A 25,372-nucleotide genomic window follows, 5' to 3' on the forward strand; every position below is an offset into this window, starting at 1 on the left:
AAACATTCAATACATTTCATGTTTCCACAAAACACAACACTGGTATCATTACATTATATTTCCATGCTAATAGAATGTACAGAAATAATGTGAATTCATGTCAAATTATTTTAGTACTTACAAACAGTATCAGGCATACTTATAATTTATACAATCAATATCTTATATTCAAGTTAACAATCTTTTTCTGTTCATTTGAAAATATGCTTTACATAACATTGTGCTCACAGGAATTGCTGTAGCATTCAAATCTAACACTGGGACGTTTTTACACTATAATTGTTCATCAGTTTCCGAAACATTATCACAATCCTGTCCATTTAGAGTACGAGGCTCATACATTTTTTAATACAAGATCAATTCATTACACGACTCATTATTTGGTCATACATTTATATTCCAAACGTTCTCAATGTATTGTTTATAGTGTGCTCACTGTTGAAAAGAATGTTTTTTTCTCAACACATACAAATTATTTGAGTACTAATTATGAAGCCAATTCCTCACAATTTCACACTTGCAAGTTTGTTTTCTTTTGATCCCAGCGGAACATTATACAGTTGTCTTTTTAAATTAAATAACAATTATCATAAATTCTTCACAATTTTGAGATGAAAATAGTTTTTTATCAGTGATTTTTTTTGCTCAAATTTACAGCCGAATTTCGGCTGCTTCCCAATCGCAAAAATACACGTTTTTTCCCAAAATTCTGACCAAAATTTCCCAAAAAAAGCCCAACTTCAAAAAAAAAAAAAAAAAAAAAAAAAAAAATTTTTTTTTTTTTTTTTTTGTAGAAAGAAGTCTCATATAACTTAGTTATGATTTCTTAAATCTAGGTCTCAACTTTATTTTTTAAACATCTTACATAATATATAACTTGAATTTAGTCATTTTTGTCCATAAATCATTCCCAAACTTGCCACTTTTATTGATTTAAAAAAACACCAATTTGACCAGACTCCTTTTCTAGAAAACTCCCTCAACATGCACTTAAAAACAATATCACTTCTGTTACTTATAATCCTATTTATAATGCTTAATATTTCCCAATTTCATGGTTTATCGCGCTATTTTTCCCAATTTCACGGTTTATCGCGCTAATTTTCCTAATTCAAATGGCACAGGCTGTAACAAATTTAAGCAAAAAAAATCACTGTTTATTGTTTCACAGTGAGATGTCAAAGATTTCCCCCCTTACTTTAATTTAAAGCATACACAATAATGCACAATTTAGCAGTAATTAACAAACAATCTACACTTAAATTTATATTCAAAACATTTTCACCACTTGTTTCAACATTTTGTTTATTGTTGAAAATAGTTTATTTTTAATACAATAACTATTACACAAACTTCAGCACTAATAAGAAGCCATGTTTTCACAGATTCACAATCGAACATTCACAATTACTTTGTTATTGTTTATTCACTGTGGAATGTCGTAGATATGAACCGCCCTGTCGTCCGAAACAGAAACTATCCGAGTACCCGCCTGGTTGTATTTCACTCCCCACACCTGAAAATATGATTGATCATGAATGAAGTGCATAAGTCTTTTAACTTTACAAATATTGAGATCTATATTTTACATACAGTGTTGTGAAAAGTGCTTTTCATTTCAAAATTATTCAATATTCTACTGAGATTGCCCTTAAAATTGTGACAAGTGTAACAGGGCGAATTCCGACCTTGCCCATTATAATAGGAAGTGTTCGAAAAGATAACAGTTCAAAGGCATTCATTGGACTTGTTTGCAGATTTTGGCATTGTTTGAAGTTTTCATTTTTTAATATTTTGCTCCCTAAACTGCATTTTATCATGTGACAAAAAGTTTAACAAAATGTTAAGGTTTTAGCACGACGCGGACGGCGGACGTCATACGACGAGCTGGCTATGACAATACCGCGGGTTTTCTCCGAAAACAGCCGAGCTAAAAATGAAATGTTTTAAAATTATTTTCCCACAATTAATGATAATTTGGACTGAGTAACGTAAAAGGATGTCATTCTGACATTATGACAGTTATATTCCCACAATATTTCAATCCTTTTAAATTATAAATATGCAAAAGTATCAGGTAAAAAATGGTTCATTTTTGTACATTTTAGTTTTTTCCACTTGTGTTCATAAAAACAGAAATCTTTTTACCTGAACCACTCATGAACATATTTACTCAGACCACTTATGCATTAACAATAATCGCCTACTGAAACCTGCAAATACCTTTCATGTAACTATTCAAAACATGTTCATTGTTACACAATGGCTGCACGACATGAAATGCTGTGACTCAAACTAAAAATATACAACTCCAAATTCTTTTAAGTAAAGCCCTGACCTCATTTAACATCAGAGGGTTGCTTAAATGGTTGAGAAATGGACACAACTTTGTGCAAAGGGAGCTAACTAACCTGATCAGTGTGATCATAGAATGTGTGCACACACTGTCGGGTCCCTGCGTTCCAGATTTTAACGGTCTTGTCAGAAGAACTAAAATTCAAATAAAATAAACATAACATTTTCCAAAAGAAAGAATATGCGAATGTTGTTCAATCATCATGCAAAAACGTACAGTGGCCGTGAATAACATAAAAACGTTGATATATTGGTTTTCCTCATTGTAAGTTCTAACAAAATACACAATTGCCACTGTTTGGCAATTAGTTTCTTTATCTAACATTTCAAAAGTATTTTCTCACAGATTCTAGTTTTGTCATTTGAAGAACAATTTTCATTCCAAGAGAATGAAACAATCTAGAACAAGGGCTGTTTGTAAAACATGCATGTCATATGTGCTGTCAGTTGTAGTGGCAGCCATTGTGTGAATACGTTTTGTATCACTGTGACTTTGACCTTTGACCTAGTGACCTGAAAATCAATAGGGGTCGGCCATAACTCTGTTATTATCCAATTGTGTACAATGCCATTTGGCATGCATCATCCTCTTTTCCATATATATACTCATACCAAGTTTCAATGAAATCCGCCAAAGCATTTCCAAGATATGGCTCCGGACACAAAAAAGCATTTTTTCAAGATACAAAGGGCCATAACTCCGTTATAAACAGATGGTGTACAATGCCATTTGGTGTGCATCATCTTCTTTTCCATATATACTCATACAAAGTTTCAATGAAATCCGCCAAAGCAATTCCAAATTATCATCCGGAAACCATTTTACTGTATCGAGTAACTGTGACCTTGACCTTTGACCTAGTGACCTGAAAATCAATAGGGGTCATCTTCGAGTTATGATCAATATACCTATGAAGTTTCATGATCCTAGATTTAAGCGTTCTTGAGTTTATCATCCGGAAACCATTTTACTGGTTCGAGTCACCGTGACCTTGACCTTTGACCTAGTGACCTGAAAATCAATAGGGGTCATCTGCAAGTCATGATCAATGTACCTAGGAAGTTTCATGATCCTAGGCGTAAGCGTTCTTGATTTATCATCCGGAAACCATTTTACTGGTTCTAGTCACCGTGACCTTGACCTTTGACCTAGTGACCTGAAAATCGATAGGGGTCATCTGCGAGTCATGATCAATGTACCTATGAAGTTTCATGATCCTAGGCGTAAGCGTTCTTGACTTATCATCCGGACACCATTCGGTGGACGGACGGACTGGCCGACAGACCGACATGTGCAAAACAATATACCCCCTCTTCTTCGAAGGGGGGCATAAAAATGTTAAGTTTCAGGGGCACAAAACTGAGAATTAAAGTAGTTACACTACATGGACAACACCTTATAATGCCCCTATATATAGCAGGAAACATGCCCAATATGTATAAAAGTGTTTAAAAAAAATACTTTATTAAAAAAGCTTTAATAAATAAAAGCACACCTAGAGGCAAAGTGTGTATTGTCTGGTGAAAACGTGACATTCAAAACCCAAGAGGCGTGTCCTGATAATGTCCCAGCTAAGTTGGCATGTAACCTGAAAAAAAAGGTGAGTGAATGTTAGTGCAAATAACCTATAAACAGAAATAGTTATCCCTTACTCTCATAGTATCGGTCCTCTTCATAGTATCGTGCCTTTAACGAAAAACCTTCAAGAAGTGCTGGAAAATTAATATTTTTTCAATTTTTAGAAGTTGTAATTTATTTGATGGTTATCCATGACTATTACGACAATCATTCTCATGATTTCCAGAGTTTATTGCAAAGTTGGTCATGTTTATTCCAGGGTGATGCTATGATTTTTAAATACGTAACGCACAATTATGTTAGTTTGCTTATTGATTACCGGGGGTAATAGTAGCTTTATCAAATGTTTGATATGCCACTTATTTTTGAATAAAATGTAAAAATATTTTAACAACAACATGAGCACGAGTTTCATTTTTCCATTAAGTTACTTTTTTTAGAACAAGCACATGTGCATGGTAACAAATCTTAGCAACCAATCAGAAGGGCCAATACTATGAGACAACTGTACATGAAACAGATTACTACAGGGAGCTAAGTCTAGCCAGTATTTTGTCAAAACAATGCCAATTTAAATGCAGTTTTCGTTGTTATGTCAAAGAATACACATTTAACTATGGATTGACATATCACACATGCCTGTGTTTGTATTTGTTCACTTCCTAAATTCGTATGTATTCATTAAGAGGGCCGATACTATGGATAGACATGCTAGGATTATTTTGTTTACAAAGTTTGTATCTAGAAATAGTGTGCATTGACAGTAATGATAGATAACTGATTAAGTGTGTTTTTTTAGAAACTGATTTTAGTGGATTTTGTGAAAATAACAAACAATCAATTTAAGTTGCTAACAGTCTAAAGTTCTTCATTTGTTAACTATCGAAAGAAATATGTTCTTCACTTATGATTGCCCCAATTATGTACAACCATAAACCACTGAGACAAAATATCAAACTTTAATAGTTTTAATGCTGTTCAGATGGTTAAGAGTGGTGTCTATCAAGTGATCAGAGGATCCTGGATACTATCCCCCACAACAGAAGCATTCTCAAGATCTGATCCAAAGACACAAAGTAATGGTTCTACTCAGGAAACAGACTCGAGAGTGTCTCTGAAAGCTGAAGGCTTACGATGCAAGCAGCAATAGAGCTAATATGAATACCATAGGTTAAAACTAATGGTAAAATGTGTAACCACAACCCTGAACAAGAGGGCCAGAGGCCACAGTCACTCACCTGAGACTTCAGGGTACTGAACTGCTCTCAAAAACTTTTGAGATGTTTCTGAAACCATTTTCAAACTTTGCCAAAACATTACCTAGAGAATTATCAAGGTTTTACTATAGCCATATAAGGAAAAATGCCCAATCGCCTGGTGGCTATGTTTTACAATGGACAGGAACCATTTTAGAACTCAGCCCAGATATCATGAGAGCAAATTTTCTGACCAGGTTTCATGAAGATTGGACTAAAAATGTGACTTCTAGTATTAACAAAGTTTCACAATAGCCTTATAAGGAAAAATGCCCCGCCCCTGGTGGCCATATATTTCAAGAACCATGAACATTTTTTAACTCAGCAGACATTCATTAGAACAAATGTTCTGACCAAGTTTCATAAAGATTAGACCATAAATGTGATTTTAGAGAGTTAATACGATTATCAGGAAAAATGCCCTGTCCCCTAGCGGCCATGATTTTCAACACAGCATAATCATTTTAAACTTGTCAAAGATATCATTAGGATAAATATTCTGACAAAGTCTCATGAAGATTAAACTCTATAGAGTGTTAACAAGGTTTTACAATAGCCATATAAGGAAAAATGCCCCTCCCCCTGGTGATCATGCTTTTCAACAGACAGTAACCATTTTTGAACAAATCCAAGATATCATTAAAAACAAAAGTTCTGACCAAGTTTCATGAAGATTGGAAATAAATCTGACTTATAGAATGTTAACAAGGTTTTATCTATAGCCATATAAGGAACAATAGATGTGTTTGTCAAATACACAATGCCCCCTATTGCGCCGCTTTGAAGCAATATATTTGACCTTTGACCTTGAAGGATGACCTTGACCTTTCACCAATCAAAATGTGCAGCTCGATGAGATGCACATGCATGCCAAATATCAAGTTGCTATCTTCAATAATGCAAAAGTTATTGCAAAACTTTAACCAAGGTTAAAGTTTTGGGACACACACAATGAAGGAGTGAATGAATGACAGACAGACAGGCCAAAAACAATATGCCCCCGATCTTTCGATCCGGGGGCATTAAAATGTCCTGACCCCTAGAGCCATGTTTTTAAACCAACCAGAACTATTTACGTCCAATATATATCATTGCAATACATTTTTGGACCAAGTTTCATGGAGATCGGACAATAAATATGGCCTCTAGATTGTTAATAAGGCAAATGTTGATGACGCACAACCGACAAAAGGCGATCAAAAAAGCTCAACATGAGCACTTTGTGCTCAGGTGAGCTAAAAATGGACATTATTACATACACATCGTAAATTTTTATCTGGTTGTCGTCTGAGCCGGTCACAAGAAGTTGAGAATCTGGGGAGAAACAGAGTGAACGAATAGGCTTGGCGTGACCTGAAAAACAGATGAAATCAATAATATCAAACCAGGTGAAGGTTTTATGAAATGTAAACAATTCAGAAAAGTAAGCGAAAATTGTTGAAATAGACAATCTTTCAATTTTTTGATTGCCATAAAATTCAGTTTCTACAACACTATAATCTAACATTAACTCTTTATACTTAGCTCAGATATAATGTCAACTAACGTTTTTATGAAAATTGGCTGAATTTCGGTAAGGAATTTTTGGAAGTTATAGCATAGACTGATAATCTAACTTGGCTAATATATTCTGTGGACAAACACTTTCACAAAGTTTGATTAAGATCTGGAGAGTCTTTCTGGACTACGAGAGCAGAATTAACCCTTAGCATGCTAGGAAATTTGTCGTCTGCTAAAATGTCATCTGCTGAATTTCAAAAATTAGCATTTTCTTCGATTTTTTTCAAAGAATACTATCAGAATAGCAAACAGTTAGGATCCTGATGAGACGCCACGTTCTGTGGCGTCTCATCTGGATCCAAACTGTTTGCAAAGGCCTTCAAAATTTGGTTCCCGCACTGAGAGAGTTAAAGTGGTTTAACCACAAACCAACCAAAATTATTTAAACAAACAATTTCGTTGAATTGATATCCCCCACCAAATACAGTTTGTTCATGGATGGGTGAAAATCCCTTGATATATGGTATAATCCTAAACAAATATTTCAGTGTAGATTAATTGTTTTTATGCCTTGCAATTCTCCTCATTGATATCTCTATACATCCATGCAGTGTCATATTGAAATCTTGTAGCGTATCTGATATAGCCCTGAAAAGTAACACAATACAAAAAAAAACAAATGGCAATAACTCTTATTTAAGAAAGTGAAGGGTTATAGTACTTGTGCATGCAATATCTCCTCATTGATATCAATACATTCATGAAGTTTCATGTTGAAGTCTTGAGATGTTTTTGTCAGAAACACAATGCCCCCTATTTCGCCGCTTTGAAATAAAATTTCAATAATAATTATATATATCATTTGGCAGTTTTAGAAATTATCTCCCTTTTAAAGCTTATTACTTCCCTTGGATTGTATTTTTTTACTTTTGACCTTGAAGGATGACCTTGACCTTGACTTTTCACCACTCAAAATGTGCAGCTCCATGAGATACACATGAAGGCCAAATATCAAGTTACTATCTTCAATATTGCAAAAGTTATGGCCAATGTTAAAGTTTTCGGACAGACAGACCGACAGTTCAACTGCTATATGCCACCCTACCGGGCGCATAAAAATTAAATCATGCAAATTACAAAGGGCAATAACTCTTATTTAAGAAGGTGTAGGGTTATGGATCATACGCATAGCACTTCTCCTAATTGATATATATACACCCATGAAGTTTCATGTTGATAATTATCTTACATAGTTTCCGTGATAAAGCCATGAAAATTTTTTGAGAGACGTATGGATGGACTGACTGAATAACCTGACTGACAGATGGACAAAGCCAATTCTATATCCCTCTGCCTTTGGCAGGGTATAACAATACACTTCATCATATGCAATGAGTCATAATAAGGCATACACATGAGATGATTGCCTTAACCAGACAAATCCTATTTTGTTGAGCCAGTTCTACATTTTTCATTAATATTCAAAGTTCACAGCTGAATTACAGCTGCTTTTTATAATGTTAGATATTCTCAATCCTATTTCCTAAATGAACTTTCACGTATTCAGAAAGAATGATGCATAGAGTGGTGGAAGATTTCTGTAATTTAAAATTCGTATTTAATTAATACGGCAAATAACTTGTGCTTCATAAAAATGTTAATAAACTGAAAATAAAACATAGTGCCTTCCCACCTTCTGACATAACAAAAAAAATATGTTCACAAAGATTTTAATGAAGTTTGACAAAAAACTTACATGTAAAAAGTAAACGGCAGAGTTTACATTTTGCCTAAATCTTTACATTTCAAAGACACTAGTGTAAACAAACAGCTTTGTTTAGAGCCTGACATAATGTTACCTTCCAAAGTGTGGATATGCTTGCCAGTGGCTATATCAAACATGTTGACAATTCCGTCAATCGCTCCACAGGCGATGTATTTTCCATCAGGGCTCTGAAAATATACCCTGCTGGATAAGAAAAGAATAAAGAAACCTGACAATGCCACAATGCCAGAAGCTTTTTTTTCACATTTTAGTAATTACATGTACCTTACTTAAAATTGTGCACTCCTAAGCAATGTTTGCATGTAAGGTAGTTACACTCAAAATTTCAACTTGACACCTAATTTCACACATACTTTATTAAGTTCAAAACATTTCTATTTTATGAAACAGTGATTTTTAAATTGAAACAACTTGTCCAAAATGCCATGGAAAACTGGGTCTGTATGTAGGCTACTAAAATAAAAAATTCAAACAAAAACCCGCTTAAAAACTCAAGCTTTTGAGTGAAAACAGTTTTGCATATAAGCTACTTATACACGCAATTTCAGTCCAATCATCAAAACTCAAATAATTTAGCAGAAAATAGATATTCAATTTAAGTTACAGTAACTACACCAGAATCAAAGCCCAACCCATATATAAGTTTCACACTGCTTAATTCATCTTTACTTACACAGAAATGTGATTTTTTAAACAAATCCTATCTGCATTAATGGGTTCACCAAATCTTTATTTTAGTTTTTACTAGGTAATGCAAAACTAGGTGCTTATCTTAAAAAACATTTGAAATATAAGATACCTGAAAAATAAGGTTACACTCAACTTTGTAACTTACATATGCTATACTTAGTGTCAATTTTCCTCTTGTGTCAAGCGATGACTCTTTGCGTCCAGAATCTACACCAAAGAGATTTATCTTCCCATGATGGCTGCCAGATGCGAGGAATCGCGAGTCTGGAGAGAATGCTACCGTCCATGCATCCACTGTAAGTAAAAAAATGTGAGGCTTGAACAAAGGTTAAGGTTCAAACTTCGAAGAAATTTACAGAACAGAGCGTGAACTTAAAGGGACCATCAACCAGATTGACGAAGAAAAGTTCTTAAATACCGTATTTTTTTACAATTATTAGTTTATATTGATAAAAAAATCACAACAGTACTGGTATATTACATTACTTGAAAAAAAGTGCATATTTTCAGTATATTCGGTAATAAAATTGTGTGATGTGAAATCGAAAGTACATTGCGAAAATAGGTGACATAACGATATACACACTATAAATAATGCAATTAGATTGATCATTTTATATATAAAATATTAATAATTCACTACTCATGCACAATTTGCATTCCTGGGTTTACCATGTGACGATGATGATCAATCTACTTGCCTTATTTATAGTTAACTGGTAGTTACCTGGTACAAGTAATGTAATATACCAGTCGTGATATTTTAATCAATATAAACTAATAATTGTAAAAAAATACAGTATTTTAGAATTTTTATTTTTTTCTTCAATCTGGTTGACGGTCCCTTTAAAGTTAAAGTTTGGTGAAGAAATACGTTGACCAACTGAGGAAAGTTATGACTTTGAGCCTGGAAATTCAATTTCAAAAGTTGGCAGTCCAAATTAGACTTGAGGTTTTTAAAGTATGTTGCCCTAATTGATTTTGGGATTTGAAATGCAGAACCCCTTTTTTTATGCAAGCATTTTCCAATTTTCTCACTTTTGACTTCTACCAATCACCTGACTTGCATTATTTTCATGCGGAAGTTTGCAAGACACAAACATCATAAGCATATTTTATATCACACAGTTGGTGTTTTATTGCCCAGAACAAGTACTTTAATCTGCACACAGAAAAGTTTTCAAAACAATTTTACAAAATTTCAGACATCATCATCTGACCATTTAAAAAGTTATTTGACCAGGATATTTCCAAGAATTAAAAACAAGCGGGTCTAAAAGGCCCAAAGTCGCTCACCTGAGATAACAAGATATTTTGGGGACAAATCTTCTGACCAAGTTTCATGAAGATCAGAAAATAAATGTGGCCTCTAGAGCGTTAACAAGGTTTTACTATAGCCATATAAGGAAAAATGCCTCGCCCCCTGGCAGCCATGTTTTTCAACCAACCGGCATCATTTTTTAACTCGTCCAAGATATTATCAGGATGAATCTTCTGACTAAGTTTCATGAAGATCGGACAGTAAATGTGGCCTCTAGATTGTTAACAAGATTTTTCTTTAGCCATATAAGGAAAAAATGCCCCGCCCCTTGGAAGCCATGTTTTTCAAGCAAACATAATTATTATATAACCCAAACCATTTTCAATCTCATCCAAGATATTATTGGGACAAATCTTCTGACCAAGTTTCATGTTGATCGGAAAATAAATGTGACCTCTAGAGTGTTAACAAGGTTTTACAATAGCATATAAGGAAAAATGCCCCGCCCCGTGTTGGCCATGTTTTTCAACCAACCGGCATCATTTTTGAACTCGTACAAGATACTATTGGGATGAATCTTCTGACCGAGTTTCATGAAGATCGGACTATAAATGTGGCCTCTAGATTGTTAACAAGATTTTACTATAGCGATATATAGCCATATAAGGAAAAATGCCCCACCCCTTGGCTGCCATGTTTTCAAGCAAACGTAATAATTTTCGAACTCATCAATGAGACAAATCTTCTGACCATAATTCATGAAGATTGGAAATAAACGTGGCCTCTAGAGTGTTAACAAGGTTTTACAAAAGCCATACATAGCCTTTAAAGAAAAATACCCCGCCCCCTGGTGGCCATGTAAAGAAACCAAAACAATTTTCGAACTCATCCAAGAAAAATCTTCTGACCAAGTTTCATGAAGATCGGAGAATAAATGTGGCCCCTAGAGTGTTAACAAGGTTTTACAATAGCCATATAAGAAAAAAATGCCCCGCCCCCCTGGCGGCCATGTTTTTCAACCAACGGGCATCATTTTCGAACTCCTGCAAGATATTATTGAGATGAATCTTCTGACCAAGTTAATTGAAGATTGGAAATAAATGTTGCCTCTAGAGTGTTAACAAGATTTTAATATAACCATATATTGCCATATAAGGAAAAATGCCCCGCCCCTTGGCAGCCATGTTTTTTAAGCAAAGGTTACCATTTTTGAACTCACCCAAGATATCATTGGGACAAATCTTCTGAGCAAGTTTCATAAAGATCAGAAAATGTGGCCTCTAGAGTGTTAACAAGGTTTTACTATAGCCATATACATATATAAGGAAAAATGCCCCGCCCCCTGGTGGCAATGTTACAAATGGCATCATTTTCGAACTCGTCCAAGATATTATTGGGATGAATCTTCTGACCAAGTTTCATGAAGATCAGACAATAAATGTGGCCTCTAGAGTGTTAACAAGATTTTACTATAGCCATATATAGCCATAAAAGGAAAAATGCCCCGCCCCTTGGCAGCCATGTTTTTCAAGCAAACGTTACCATTTTCGAACTCATCTAAGATATCATTGAGACCAATCTTCTGACCAAATTTCATGAAGATTGGACAATAAATGTGGCCTCTAAAGAGTTAACAAGGCAAATATTGACGCTGCACAACAGACAACTGACGACGGACAAAAGGCGATCACAAAAGCTCACCATGTGCACGTTGTGCTCAGGTGAGCTAAAAATCCATAAATTTTCAAAATCTTTAAAAAAAGGCCTGTAATAAGAGTAAAGTGATCTATGAAAGTGAACATTATTATATAAGAGACAAAGCAACAGCATGCGTTGAAATTGCATCACATACTCCCAGTAGTTGTTCACCGTTCACTGTCATTAAGATCCAACTTTATTTTGATTTGAGAGAAAACACTACTTTTCATGCATCAACTGGTTGCAAAACAAAATTTAATGGATACAGATTAGCATTTTGGCAGTATTTACTGCATTTTTATCTTTAATTCACCAAAAACAAAGTGTTCATAAATTTATACATAATCCTATCCTGTTTTATAATCCTGGGTACTAAGATTGAATCCTGGTGGAACTGTGAACTGTGAATCAAGTCTCTTCAAAGGCAAAAACTTTTAAAGAATTTATTTTAAAATTCATAACAAAGACTACAACTTTGGCAATAATGTTTGCATCCAATCATTTATGGTTTTATTTTTTCTGTAAATTTTACAGTTATGAGCTTGATATATTTATGATAATTTTATACTTTAGACCCCTTTCTCAAAACTGTTACGACAGTGACTAACGAAATGACCCTGTTGTTCGTTGCCCATACCTGGTCCAGCATCTATGCTCTTTGCACACTTCCCAGTTTCAAGGTCCCACACTCTAATGTGGCTGTCTAAACTACTGGAGGCTGCAACTGCGCTGGGGTCAAGGTCAACTGGTGAATGATCATCATCATCATCATCAGCAGCAGCAGCAGCAGCAGCAGCAGCAAACTCACCATATCAAGCATGATCATCATTATCATAATCAATATCATCAGTATATTCTTCATCATCATCATCATCATCATCATCATCATCATCATCATCATCATCATCATCATCATCATCATCATCATCATCATTATCATCAATATCAATAACAACTTGTGAGCACTATCAATATCATCTTTATTACCATCATTATTACTATCAACTTACTATCACTCCATCAGCATCATTTTTATTGCATAATTTAAACTTACAAGTAGTTTTACCTTATGGTCTGAAAGTGCTGTAATTAAATTTCAAGTCAAGTTCTCTCATGATGGCATTTGACAGTTGAATGTTTGATATTTTGGTTGTTGCATTCATAGATGTACAGTAAAATAATATTGGGTATATTTCGTTCCTAAAGTTTAGTTGGTGCATGCCTGAACTTATTTTTCAAGTCAAGGATACAAGTTCCATCGCTGTTGATGTCCACAGATATGACGCCCAGCTGGTGTCCCTCCAGCAGGTGTCTCAGCTCCAACTTCTCATCAACCCTGAAAATTGTAGAGAAAATGAAGCAGATTTCAGTTGTCAAAAGTTAACGAAAGCACTGATTAAAAACACTTTCTCACTGCTTAGAAGACAAGCATATTTGTTGTGAAGTACCCAATAAACTACACACACACACACACAAGTTCAAACCAATAGCTCAGAGGCTGGTTGAATCCCTGGCCTGGAAAATAATCACTTATTAACTAATTGCTGTGATAAGACCAAACCTATACTGAAAGACGCAAAGAATCCAACCACTGGGATGGAAACATAGATTTTGGTCATGGCTGCCCACCTTTTCACTTCAATATCTTCTGTACAGATGACATGATAAACAAGTTTTCTCAGAAAATCTAGGGGCCATCCTTAAATTTATCGGCCATCAGGCATCAGCTAGGGGGCCCCTTCTCATCTCCATCCTTGCAACTGATCAAACAAATGTAAAGTAGCATAGTGTAGCAAAATATATCATTTCAATAACACAAATAATGGTTTGTATCAGATCAAGTTATATCAAAATTTTAATACCGCTAACAACCTGCCTTGGAATGTAACTGTGGATTGGTGCATTTGGCTTTCTTTTGACACATTTGACACACAAGAGAATCAATAATAGGCAAAGATCTAGAACAAACTAGCAAGGTGCCACTTCTACTTTCACCAATCCTTCTCACCCTCAGGAACTTATACTTCCTATCCTTCTCACCCTCAGGAACTTTCTCTTCCAACCCTTCTCACCCTCAGGAACTTTCACTTCCCTCCATTCTCACCCTTAGGAACTGTCACTTCCCACCATTCTCACCCTCAGGAACTTTCAATTTCCACCATTTCACCCTCTGGAACTTTGACTTTCCAACATTCTCACCCTCAGGAACTTTGACTTCCCACCATTCTCACCCTGACGTTGACTTCCCACCATTCTCACCCTCAAGAACCTTCACTTCCCACCCTTCTCACCCTCAGGAACTTTCACTTCCCACCCTTCTCACCCTCAAGAACTTTCACTTCCCACCCTTCTCACCCTCAAGAACTTTCACTTCCCACCATTCTCACCCTCAGGAACTTTCACTTCCCATCATTCTCACCCTCTGGAACTTTCAATTCCCACCCTTCTCGCCCTCAAAAACTTTCACTTCCCACCCTTCTAAGTTCTCATCCTCAGGAACTTTCATTTCCCACAAAGCTCACTCTCGGGAATTTTCACTTCCCACCCTTCTCACCGTCAGGAACTTTCACGTCCCATCATTCTCACCCTCGGGAACTTTCACTTCCTATTCTTCTCACCCAAAAGAACTTTCACTTACCACCCTTCTCACCCTCGGGAACTTTCACTTCCCACCATAAAAATCCTTCATTTACAAGTTTTGGAGAAAGACATTTAATTGGCTTTGTAAATTACAAGAAATAGTCCACCAAACTAGCCTACTTTTTACATTTTAACTCTTGTAAGCAGTATCCTGTACATATTGTGATCCTTTATCTTTTTCCTACAAAACAAGACAACTTTTTACCATTTCCAAACTTTGACTTTGTCATCAATACTGCCTGTGACAATGTTTTCTATGTTGTCTTTATTACTGCGGCCCCATGCACAACTCCAGATGCTGTCTTCATGTGCTGAAATTGTAATTTGGTTTGTGTGTGTTATCTGGTTATTTAGGTACAGATCAAAAGCACATTGCCATTTCTATTCCCCACCGTTTAAAAATATATCCTTATTATTTGTCTTCCTCTTTGAATTTGTCAATGCTCTCATAAATACATTCAAACTAAATCACTTATTATGCAAGTATCATGAAAACACATTATACCTGATTATACCTGTTAGCCAAAACATGGATTTTAAGTCCTTAAAAAACAAGTAATATGTCTTCTTTCGATTAATTCCTTTATGATCTTAATCAAGTAATATAAAATACTTTTGAAAAAACATGCAAAAACTAATGCATAGTAACATAACAAATTTAATGAAAAACAAAAGATATGAAATTAAATAATAAACAAGATGGCCTGAAAGGCCCAACAATTCTCACCTGAGATACAAAGGAACTGACCTGTTCTGTGCAGCCCAATATATTATTAGAACAAATGTTCTGACCAAGTTCCATGAAGATTGATCTATAAATGTCACTTAGAGTGTTAACAAGGTTTTACTATAGCCATATAAGGAAAATGCCCTGCCCCCTGGCCACCATGTTTTCCAACAGAACAGACCATTTCTTCAACTCATCCAAGATATCATTAAAACAAATTTTCTGACCAAGTTTCATGAAGATTGTCTTCTAGAGTGTTCACAAGGTTTTACTATGGCCATAAATGAAAAATGCCCGCCCTCTTGTGGCCATGTTTTTTCAAACAACCACAACCATTTTTGAACTCATTCAATATATCATAAGGAAAAATTTCTGACCAAGTTTCATAAGATTGGAAAATAAATGTGGCCTCTGGAGTGTTAACAAGGCAAATGTTGATGACGCTCTAACGGACGACGGACAAAAGGTGATCACAAAGCTCAACATTGAGCATGTTGTGCTCCAGTGAGCTAAAAACACAAGATAAACAATTAAGTGTTTTCTTACCATTTTCTTGCTTGTGAATAATGGAGTACTGTAAATAAAAGAAAGAACAAGTAGACAAGTAGTTATAAACAGTAAAGTATATTAATGAAATCCATTATTTCCCATACAATTGGTTAAGTAACTATATTCTAACACATTATATTTATTGCCTGACTGTTATGTGTAAACGTAAGCAATATCTCACAGGTACTTGAACATTTTTTTTAATATAAGGACCCAAATTTTTTTTTTCAAGTACCTGTGCATTATCCCCCGGCAATGATTCTTTTGACACTCAAGCATTATCTAATCATGAGCTAGTGTGACCGCTCCATGCCTTCTGTATATTGACCCTATTAGATGATTATTTATAATATATTAAATACTTGTAAAACATTTTGGAATGTAACTAACAATGGTATTTATACTGGACTGAGCAAAACATTTACCACCTGAAACCGCAGTGCCCATGTCCAAAGTGCCAAGAAAGAAACAAACGTGTTTCATTATTGAAAATATGAAATCTTTAAGATGCTGTCACAGAGAGAAACATCCAAGTCCAGAGTAGACAGAAGCAAGGGTGTATTGTATTATATATACATCATTGATTAATTAAATTTGTAAAGAAGCAAATACTTGAGTCAATAGAAAATTCTTTTAGAAAAGAATATAATTATTTCATAAATCAACAAGAGCTGTGTTCGTGAAACACAATGCCCCCTACTGCTCCGCTTTGAAGCCGCATGGCAGCTATTTTAGAAAAAAATGACCTTTGACCTTGAAGGATGACCTTGACTTTTCACCACTCAAAATGTGCAGCTCCATTAGATACACATACATACCAAATATCAAGTTGCTATCTTCAATATTGCAACAGTTATGACCAAGGTTAAAGATTTGGGACAGACAGACAGACACATACAATGACAGACAGACAGGCCAAAAACAATATACCCCCGATCATTTGATCCGGGGGCATAAAAATAGATAATAGGTATTGTATTGAAAGCATTGAAATAAAACAAATGCAATTTTTGTTATATTGAATAAATAACATGTTCCCTAAGATTATGTTTCCACTGATTTTGAGAAAACTTCTAGCAATCAAAATACCAGTGCGTCATAATACTGAATATAGGCAAAATCTACCGAGTTAAATGAATGCTGGCATTAATGACCCCATGAAAAGGGTACATATATAGACTTATGTAAACTTTATTGTGTAAATGTTAGTATCAGATTCAATTAGATAACATAATTTCCATTAATAGACTGACATTCAGTACATTAAAAGAAAGCCAAAACAATTTCAGGCAACAAAACAGAATTGATAGATTCAGATTTGGTAGCTTTATGTTAACCCTTTCAGTGCGGGAACCGGATTTTGGAGGCCTTTGCAAACAGTTTGGATCCAGATGAGACGCCACAGAACGTGGCGTCTCATCAGGATCCAAACTGTTTGCTATTCTGATAGTGTTCTTTGAAAAAAATCAAAGAAAATGCTAATTTTAGAAATTCAGCAGAAGACATTTTAGCAGACGACAAATTTTCCAGCATGCAAAGGGTTAAAAGTTGAAACAGTTTCAAATGAGCAACACATTGAGAGCTAAAGTGCAGTTTATATTACCACTTTTTCGGCAGTGCCGTAAGAGCCCTGCAAATGATTTATCCCATTACAATATTTATAGGTATACATTTCATATTTGAAAATCGGGGAAAAAGTTAAAGTATTTTCTTGAAAATATTCAAAATACATGAAAGTGTTGTGTTGAAGCTAGCACAATTGTCTGCCTCACTTTGCAATTTATGTGGAAGTTAGATGAAGAGGCCCAAACAATTGAATGGTGTATGGATAAATTTGGATTATTTTAGTTGAAGTTAGATTTTGAAATGCAGTTATACTTGTTTTTACCCTCATTTTGGTGATCTCTGTATTTATTTTAACCCATTAAAAACTTTTAAAATTTTCTGAACCTCACCAGATTTTTCCAGAACTCTTCTTTAACCAAACAATAGAAAATACCATTTGTACATGTCGTTTATTTATAATTTTATGATGTTCACAATGATTAACAATTTTAAATACAATAAAATAACAACTAAATTCAAACCTGTTCTATGAAAACATATGGTTAAACTTTCAGTTAAAGTGAAGTAAGCTTTGTGATTGTGTTTATACATTATAAGTCATTTTACAAAGCAATATAAAACACTTCTACTATCAGAGGGGGTAATCACATGATTATCAATATGGTGACGTCTGGCCAAAACCATGTATTTTTCGCTATGTTAAACCCTTTTAATATTACTACATGTATTCCTTATTTTTTAAATGCCACTCACTTTCCAGCCATATCAGTTCACACCACTGTATAAGTTCAACCACTCAATAACTTGTTGTGTCGCCTTACAAGTCACGAAACAAGGTGCAATATTTGACTGGTTCTAAGAATTGCACTTGGAGTTTGTTTTTTTCTCAAGTTAAATGATCTATCTAGGTGGTGGTGGTGGGGTCGCGTTGGTGAAGTGGATGAGGTGTCCACCTAGTAATCGGGAGTTTTTGGGTTCGCTCCCTACTCGGGGAGCGTTCTCATTATCTCCTCCATAGACACCAAGTACTGGTTCTTCCCAGAAAACAGACTCGATAATGTCCATATCTGCCTATAATGCTTGAAAGGGCGCTTGGCACTATACATAGATAGAGATAAAATACAGTCCGTTTTATTTTTAACATATTCCTGGTTTCCTGTTCATTTTTAACAAAACTTTGCTCTTTTTTTTGGTTGAACAGGAGGTGCGACAGTTTCAGTATATTATCAAACCTCAGCAAATTGGATCGGATTTGTCTGAGGTCCTATGTATTTCTAGCTTAAGGGACGCGCAAAGAATTTAGAAATACTTTTTATATGGGCTAAATTCTTTGGAACGTCTCATCTGTGAAGGATCTTTTTTGTGGTGGACACCAGAAAGTTTAAATTTTCATCAATTTGCGTAAAATTGCAAAATAACATTACCAACTCATGCAGTTTTAGTTCAGAGGTCCATTTTTACCTCAAATATCGTCGAATTAAAGTTAGAAAGGCATAAATTCTTCAGTTAAACTTCTGCTTAAATCACAACAATATCACTGACCTCTTGCCATATTATGAAATGGATTTAAATATCAACCAATCAGAAGAAGGCATTACGGTGTAACGTGTACGAGTTATTTTATTTAACATGAGCTTTTAACACCGACTTTTACCTAACTAGATCTAGTATGCTCATCTTTGTCGATTTAATAAGAATATGTTCAAAACAGATATGGTGCAGTTTCTATTCACTCTTCTAAGTTCAGCAACTTTTTATGCATGTCCTTTTCGCACCTCTGTCTGTGTTGTTTTATTACCTACATTCTACCAGTGTCCGACAAATCCATTGCCCGGAGCCCGGGGGCTACTGAAATTTTTCATCGGGCTACTGAAATTTTCCAGCTGACGCCCGCCGGGCTACTATAAATCTATAAGGGCGGTAGCCCGGTTTATTGACAGACATACGTAGAATAAACACGCTGATCATGTGTTTGTACACTGTGTATTGCTTATAATTCGATAACAAAGTGCAATCAATTATCTAATCAGTCACAGATCTCTTGCGGTAATGTCTTAAACAGTAACAGTGTATTTTAATCATCCAATCAGAATCAACATTTGTCGTCTGCTAATAATATAATGAGAGCCAGTTGGATAGTTGGCGCACATGATGCAACATCATTTCGCAGTTTGATATTCTTTGTTCACCGCAACAATGAGTAATAGCGACAACGTTTTTGATGTCGTTAAATATCCAAGGACGCCAAACATTAAATAAATCAAAACAATAGCGGATTCTTCAAAACGGTAACGAAACCGAAAATGAATATTAATGACAACTTCTACGTTACATAGGACAGTATACAGTATGATTGTTATCAATATTCTTTATGTACAGTATAAAAATAAAAGATGTTATTTATTTCAGAACTTTTTAATTGTCACTTTAGAAAAACAATAGGGCCAAGATGGCCCTAGTTCGCTCACCTGAGAGGAGTCGGTTCATTCAATCTTTACCTAATGTGATACTTGACCTAGATATTAACCAGACAAACATCCTGGTCAAGTTTCATCATTATTGAGCCAAAACTCTGGCGTAGGGAGTGTTTTTGTTTTTGTAAGATTTGAAATGGTGACCTATATTTTGAGTTGACCCCCCTTACCAAAACATCAAACTTTGCTTACAAGGATTGTATTATATAATGAAAATTTGGACAATCTAAGGGCAATAATTATGGCATTAATTATGTGATTTTGCTCATCATCAAACTTGACTGTGATCTTTCAGCATTTTTGATAAAGAATGCTTGAGAAATGTGAATGCTAGAGTGTTTACAAACCAAATGCGGACAAAGACCAATACTAAAACCTCACCTGAGCAATCAGGTGAGCTAAAAAGTGTGTTTTCACCGTTCTGAGCCATTTTCCAACTTGTCCAAGAAATCAATAAAACCAATGTATTGACTACGTTTCACTATGATGAGGCAAAAAATGTGACTTCTATAGTGTTCGATCACAAGGTTTCTCTATATATAGGCACATAACAAAAAATGCCCAACCCCCCTGGCAGCCATGTTTATTGACCCATCGGGACCATTTGCAAACTCATCTTAGATATATATAAAACAAATCTATTCACCCCCCCCCCAGAAACAAATGTTCTGACCAAATTTCATGAAAATTGGGCCAAAAATGTTACAAAAACCTGAGCAATCAGGTGAGCTAAATACAAGAGCTGTCCCCATAGGATGACATATAACCCCTATAAACGCTTTGATAGAAGTTATAGCATTTTTCGAAACCTAAACGCAGATTTTGAAACCTAAACGCAGACCCTAAGTTCAACTTAAAAGTCACAGGGGAAAAAAAATGTGTGCGTATGGAAAGGCCTTGTCCATATACACATGCATACCAAATATGAAGGTTATATCTCAAGTGACATAGAAGTTATGAGCATTTTTCGAAACCCAAACGCAGATTTTGAAACCTAAACGCGGACCCTAAGTTCAAGGTCAAGGTCACAGGGGTAAAAAAATGTGTGCGTATGGAAAGGCCTTGTCCATATACACATACATACCAAATATGAAGGTTATATCTCAAGGGACATAGAAGTAATGAGCATTTTTCGAAACCTAAAAGCAGATTTCGAAACCTAAACGCGGACCCCAAGATCAAGGTCAAGGTCACAGGGCTAAACAAAATTTGTGCGCATGGAAAGGCCTAGTCCATATACACATGCATACCAAATAACCAGTTATATATTTCTTTGTATTGTTTTATATGTGGAATGATGGGCATTTTGCCTTTCTTCCTGAATAAAGCATATATCTATGAATGTTATATCTCAAGGGACATAGAAGTTATGAGCATTTTTGGAAACCTAAATGCAAAGTGTGACGGAAAGACGGACAGACAGACAGACTGACAGTCCGATCACTATATGCCCCCTTTTCTTCGAAAGGGGGCATAAAAACATCCAACCTCGAATAACAATTAAAACATAAATGAAACACAACTACACTGTATTATTATGAAAACATTAATAATCAAAGGGGAGTAACTACTGTAAACTTAAATGCAATGTTTAGAAGAGTTGTCTCGCATGTTACATGACCTTAATTCATGATTATTTGCAAGCCTTTTTACTATACAAATATAAGGAAAACTGCCCCGTCCCCCTGGCAACCATGTTTTTCAACAGACCGGAACCATTTTCAAACTTAACTCCCATACCTTGGAAACAAAAGTTCTGACAAAATTTCATGAAAATTGGGCCAAAAATGTGACTTCTAGAGTGTTGACATGTTTTCACTATATACATTTGAGAAAAATGCCCCGCCCACTGGCAGCCATGTTTTTTCACCGATCTGGACTATTTTCGAACTCGTCCCAGAAATCAATAAAACCAATGTTTTGACCAACTTTCATGATGATTGGGCAAAAATTGTGACTTCCAGAGTGTTTACAAGGTTTCTCTATAGCCAAATAAGGAAAACTGCCCTGCCCACTGGCGGCCATGTTTTTAAACGGAACTGAACCACTTTTGAACTCAACAAACATATCATTAAGACAATTATTTTGACAAAGTTACATGAAGATTGGGCATGAAATGTGACTTCTACAGTGTTTACAAGTTTTTTCTTTTTTTGACCTAGTGACCTAGTTTGCACGACCCAGTTTAGAACTCGACCGAGATTTCATTGGGACGAAGCTTCTGACCAAGTTTCATGAAGGTCTCTCTCTCTCTGTTAATGTGCTGGGCCCCTCTGGGACATTGTAGCACAATTGTGAACTATGTACACATGTGAAGGGAAGAACAATGGTTAAAGCCGGATAAAAACATTTTGCTCCAGAGATATATGCACAGCTCCCCCATCCTAGTCTTGAAGACATCTATGGACAGGGAAATCTGTTCTGGGAGACCATTCCAGAGGCATATTCCAGTTGGGAAGAAGGAATACTGGTAGGCATTGACTGTCGTAAATGGCTCGGACAATAAATGTGTCCTCTAGTGTTTACGAAGAAATGTTAACGGACGGACGTACGATGGACAAAGACCGGTCACAAAAGCTCACCTGAGCAATCAGGTGAGCTAAAAACCTATGTGTAATTAATCCAGAAAAGTATAATAACATCGGTTTACTATGAAATGCTCTGCACTACAACTGACGAACGCCAACTGTATTTTACGCCGTTTATTCTTCCACCTTTAAACCAGATGCCAGGGCCCTCAATCCATTTTAGGGGAAGCGGGTCGCTACCCACACCAGGGGGAATTTTCACGACGTTTCCCTTTTTGGGGGATTTTTTACTTACTATCTAATTATTACATTTGTACATGTTTGCACTATATTCATTGCTTATTTCATAATTTAGTATGTTTGACAATTATTTTTTTTTTAAGGGGAAATTTTTCCCTCCAAAAGGGGAAAAAAGTATACTTTTCAGGGGGGGAATGCGGCCGAATTTCGGTCGTGGATTTGACAGATTGAGGGCCCTGGATGCTTTACATCGAGGCCGTGTTATCAATTTATATCTACACAGCGAGCGAATCGAGAGATATTGAAAATTTGAATAGTGGTTGGATTTAAATTGCTCAGACGTGCAAAATTCAAACTGTCATTACATAATTTAATGGAACATTATCGAGAAATGAATCATCTACACAGGTATGTAAATATTATTTCAATCCGTTGATATTAAGTGTCAGATATCGGGGCTTGAATGTTGTGCACAAAATCCTTGCGCAACAATAGACAAAGAAGGAAAAAAATCCCACCATTAATCGAATGGTTCAGCCGTTGGACGCTCCAAATATTACCAATATAAAAAGTAGCTTAATATTTGAGAGCGTCAACATGTTTGACTGATAGCATTGATTGACGCCAGTCCAAAATCATAAAAAGCTACAATTAAAGTTATGGTAGCCAGAACTAACATCTTGCGCATGTGTTGATTTATTTTCAAGCGTAGTAATTCTAGTGAAACAATATACTAGGCGTGCATGCTTGTGACATCATCACAAAAGCCTTGTTCTTAAAGTAAACCAAATTATCGATATCAGGAGACACATGATATTATAATTAGGGAATCGTACGACAAGTCATCATTGAAATTACATTTAAAAAAAATTATAACAAACTTATTTTACTATAGATCACAATGGCACAATAGTATGTTATACAAATACAATTTACAGTTCACCAAATTAAATGGCTGACGATATTCAACAGATAATGGTACGAATCGGGATTTATGATGAATCCCTTAACAAACCGAAGACAATGTTTTTCAAGCATAATTTACCAACGGCAAAATAAACTTTCACGCATAATTACTTAAAAACATCAAAGTATTATCGAATGCATAATTCATTTTTATATGACCTATTAAAGTATTTTACAATTATGAAAAACAGCGAATGTTTACAAACTGCCGTACCAAAGCACTACCCGCCATGCTTGTTGTCAACTACGAAAAACAAATATACCCTACTATAACCAGCGGTTACAGGAAACTAATATTTGAATGCACTGTATATGGCGTACCATTTGAGTCGAAAGTCAACAAGACTTACTAGGTAAAAAGAGAAATGTACGTCGAAGTACAGTTTTTACCGACCCTTGAGTGTTAGCCTGCAGAAGAAGCTTAGACAGTCCTAGCTACTGGGCCTACAAAGACAACATAGTAACTCCAGAAGAATGAGACACAGGAAACCGCTGTACCAGCAAAATACTTTGGACATTCATCAAACATAAGAAAAAAGACAACTCCTCTATCACAGGACTTCGTGAAAAGGGCCAACTCTACTCCGAAGCAAAACAAAAAGCCAACATCATCAACAAGCAGTTCCAATCAGTATTCACCAAAAGTCCCAATCTATCTGTTGAAAAATTCAAGATCAACTAATACATGATCGGCATGAAATCTCCACCTGCTCCTGAAATCACTATTTCCACCGTCGGAATAGAAAAAGTACTCAACTCACGCAACCCCTTCAAAGCTGCAGGTCCAGACAACATCAACACACGAGTCCTGAAAGAACTATCAAAATAAATATCACCTATCCTTGCAAGCATATTCCAACTCTCTATAGACACCAGCAATTTCCAAGACGATTGGTGAAAGGCAAACGTAACTCCAGTTTACAAAAAAAGAGTCAGCTAACTACAGGCCAATATCTCTAACTTGCATCTGCTGCAAACTCCTTGAACATATTGTTACCAGCAACATCATGAAACATGCAGAAGCAAACAACTTACTCTACCCACTACAACACGGATTTCAAAAGGGCGGATCTTGCGAAACCCAGCTCCTGGAGTTCACCGACGACGTGACCCAAAACATGGACAATGGCCACCAAACCGATGTCCTCGTAATGGGCTTCTCGCAAGCCTTCGATAAGGTACACCACAGCCTCACAAGCTCGAACACTATGGCATACAAGGAAAGACCTTAGCATGGATCCAAGCATTCCTTACAATCAGAACGCAGAAGGTCGTGCTAGATGGAGAATGCTCAGACACAGTACAAGTCGACTTGGCGTCCCCCAGGGATCTGTCCTCGGCCCATCCCTGTTCCTCGTCTACATAAATGACATCCCAGACGGCCTTAAATCTACGGTTCGACTTTTCGCAGATGACACCATTGCAAACCTCACCATATCAGGAGACACAGACTTCATAAAACTACAAGAAGACCTAAATAAATTAGCATCGTGGTAAAATAAATGGAAGATGGAATTTCACCCTGAAAAATGTTAAGTCATTTCAATAATCCGAAAG

At 35.7% G+C, this 25,372-nt stretch overlaps 1 protein-coding gene across 1 annotated transcript; it reads right to left on the bottom strand.

Annotated features, from left to right (window-relative positions):
- Positions 1-40: 40 nt before the first annotated feature.
- Positions 41-24,094, bottom strand: LOC127847402 (WD repeat-containing protein 61-like). The gene is made up of 11 exons (XM_052379273.1): positions 24,030-24,094; positions 16,039-16,066; positions 14,971-15,076; positions 13,376-13,461; positions 12,763-12,849; positions 9,312-9,460; positions 8,550-8,643; positions 6,450-6,543; positions 3,852-3,944; positions 2,412-2,490; positions 41-1,516 (listed from the first exon to the last, which is right to left on the bottom strand). The coding sequence occupies exons 1-11, from the start codon at positions 24,045-24,047 to the stop codon at positions 1,427-1,429; spliced, it is 924 nt and encodes a 307-aa protein (XP_052235233.1). The 5' UTR covers positions 24,048-24,094; the 3' UTR covers positions 41-1,426.
- Between the last annotated feature and the right edge of the window lie 1,278 nt (positions 24,095-25,372).

Source organism: Dreissena polymorpha, chromosome 10, assembly GCF_020536995.1.
Source record: "Dreissena polymorpha isolate Duluth1 chromosome 10, UMN_Dpol_1.0, whole genome shotgun sequence".
NCBI classification, from domain to species: Eukaryota; Metazoa; Mollusca; class Bivalvia; order Myida; family Dreissenidae; genus Dreissena; species Dreissena polymorpha.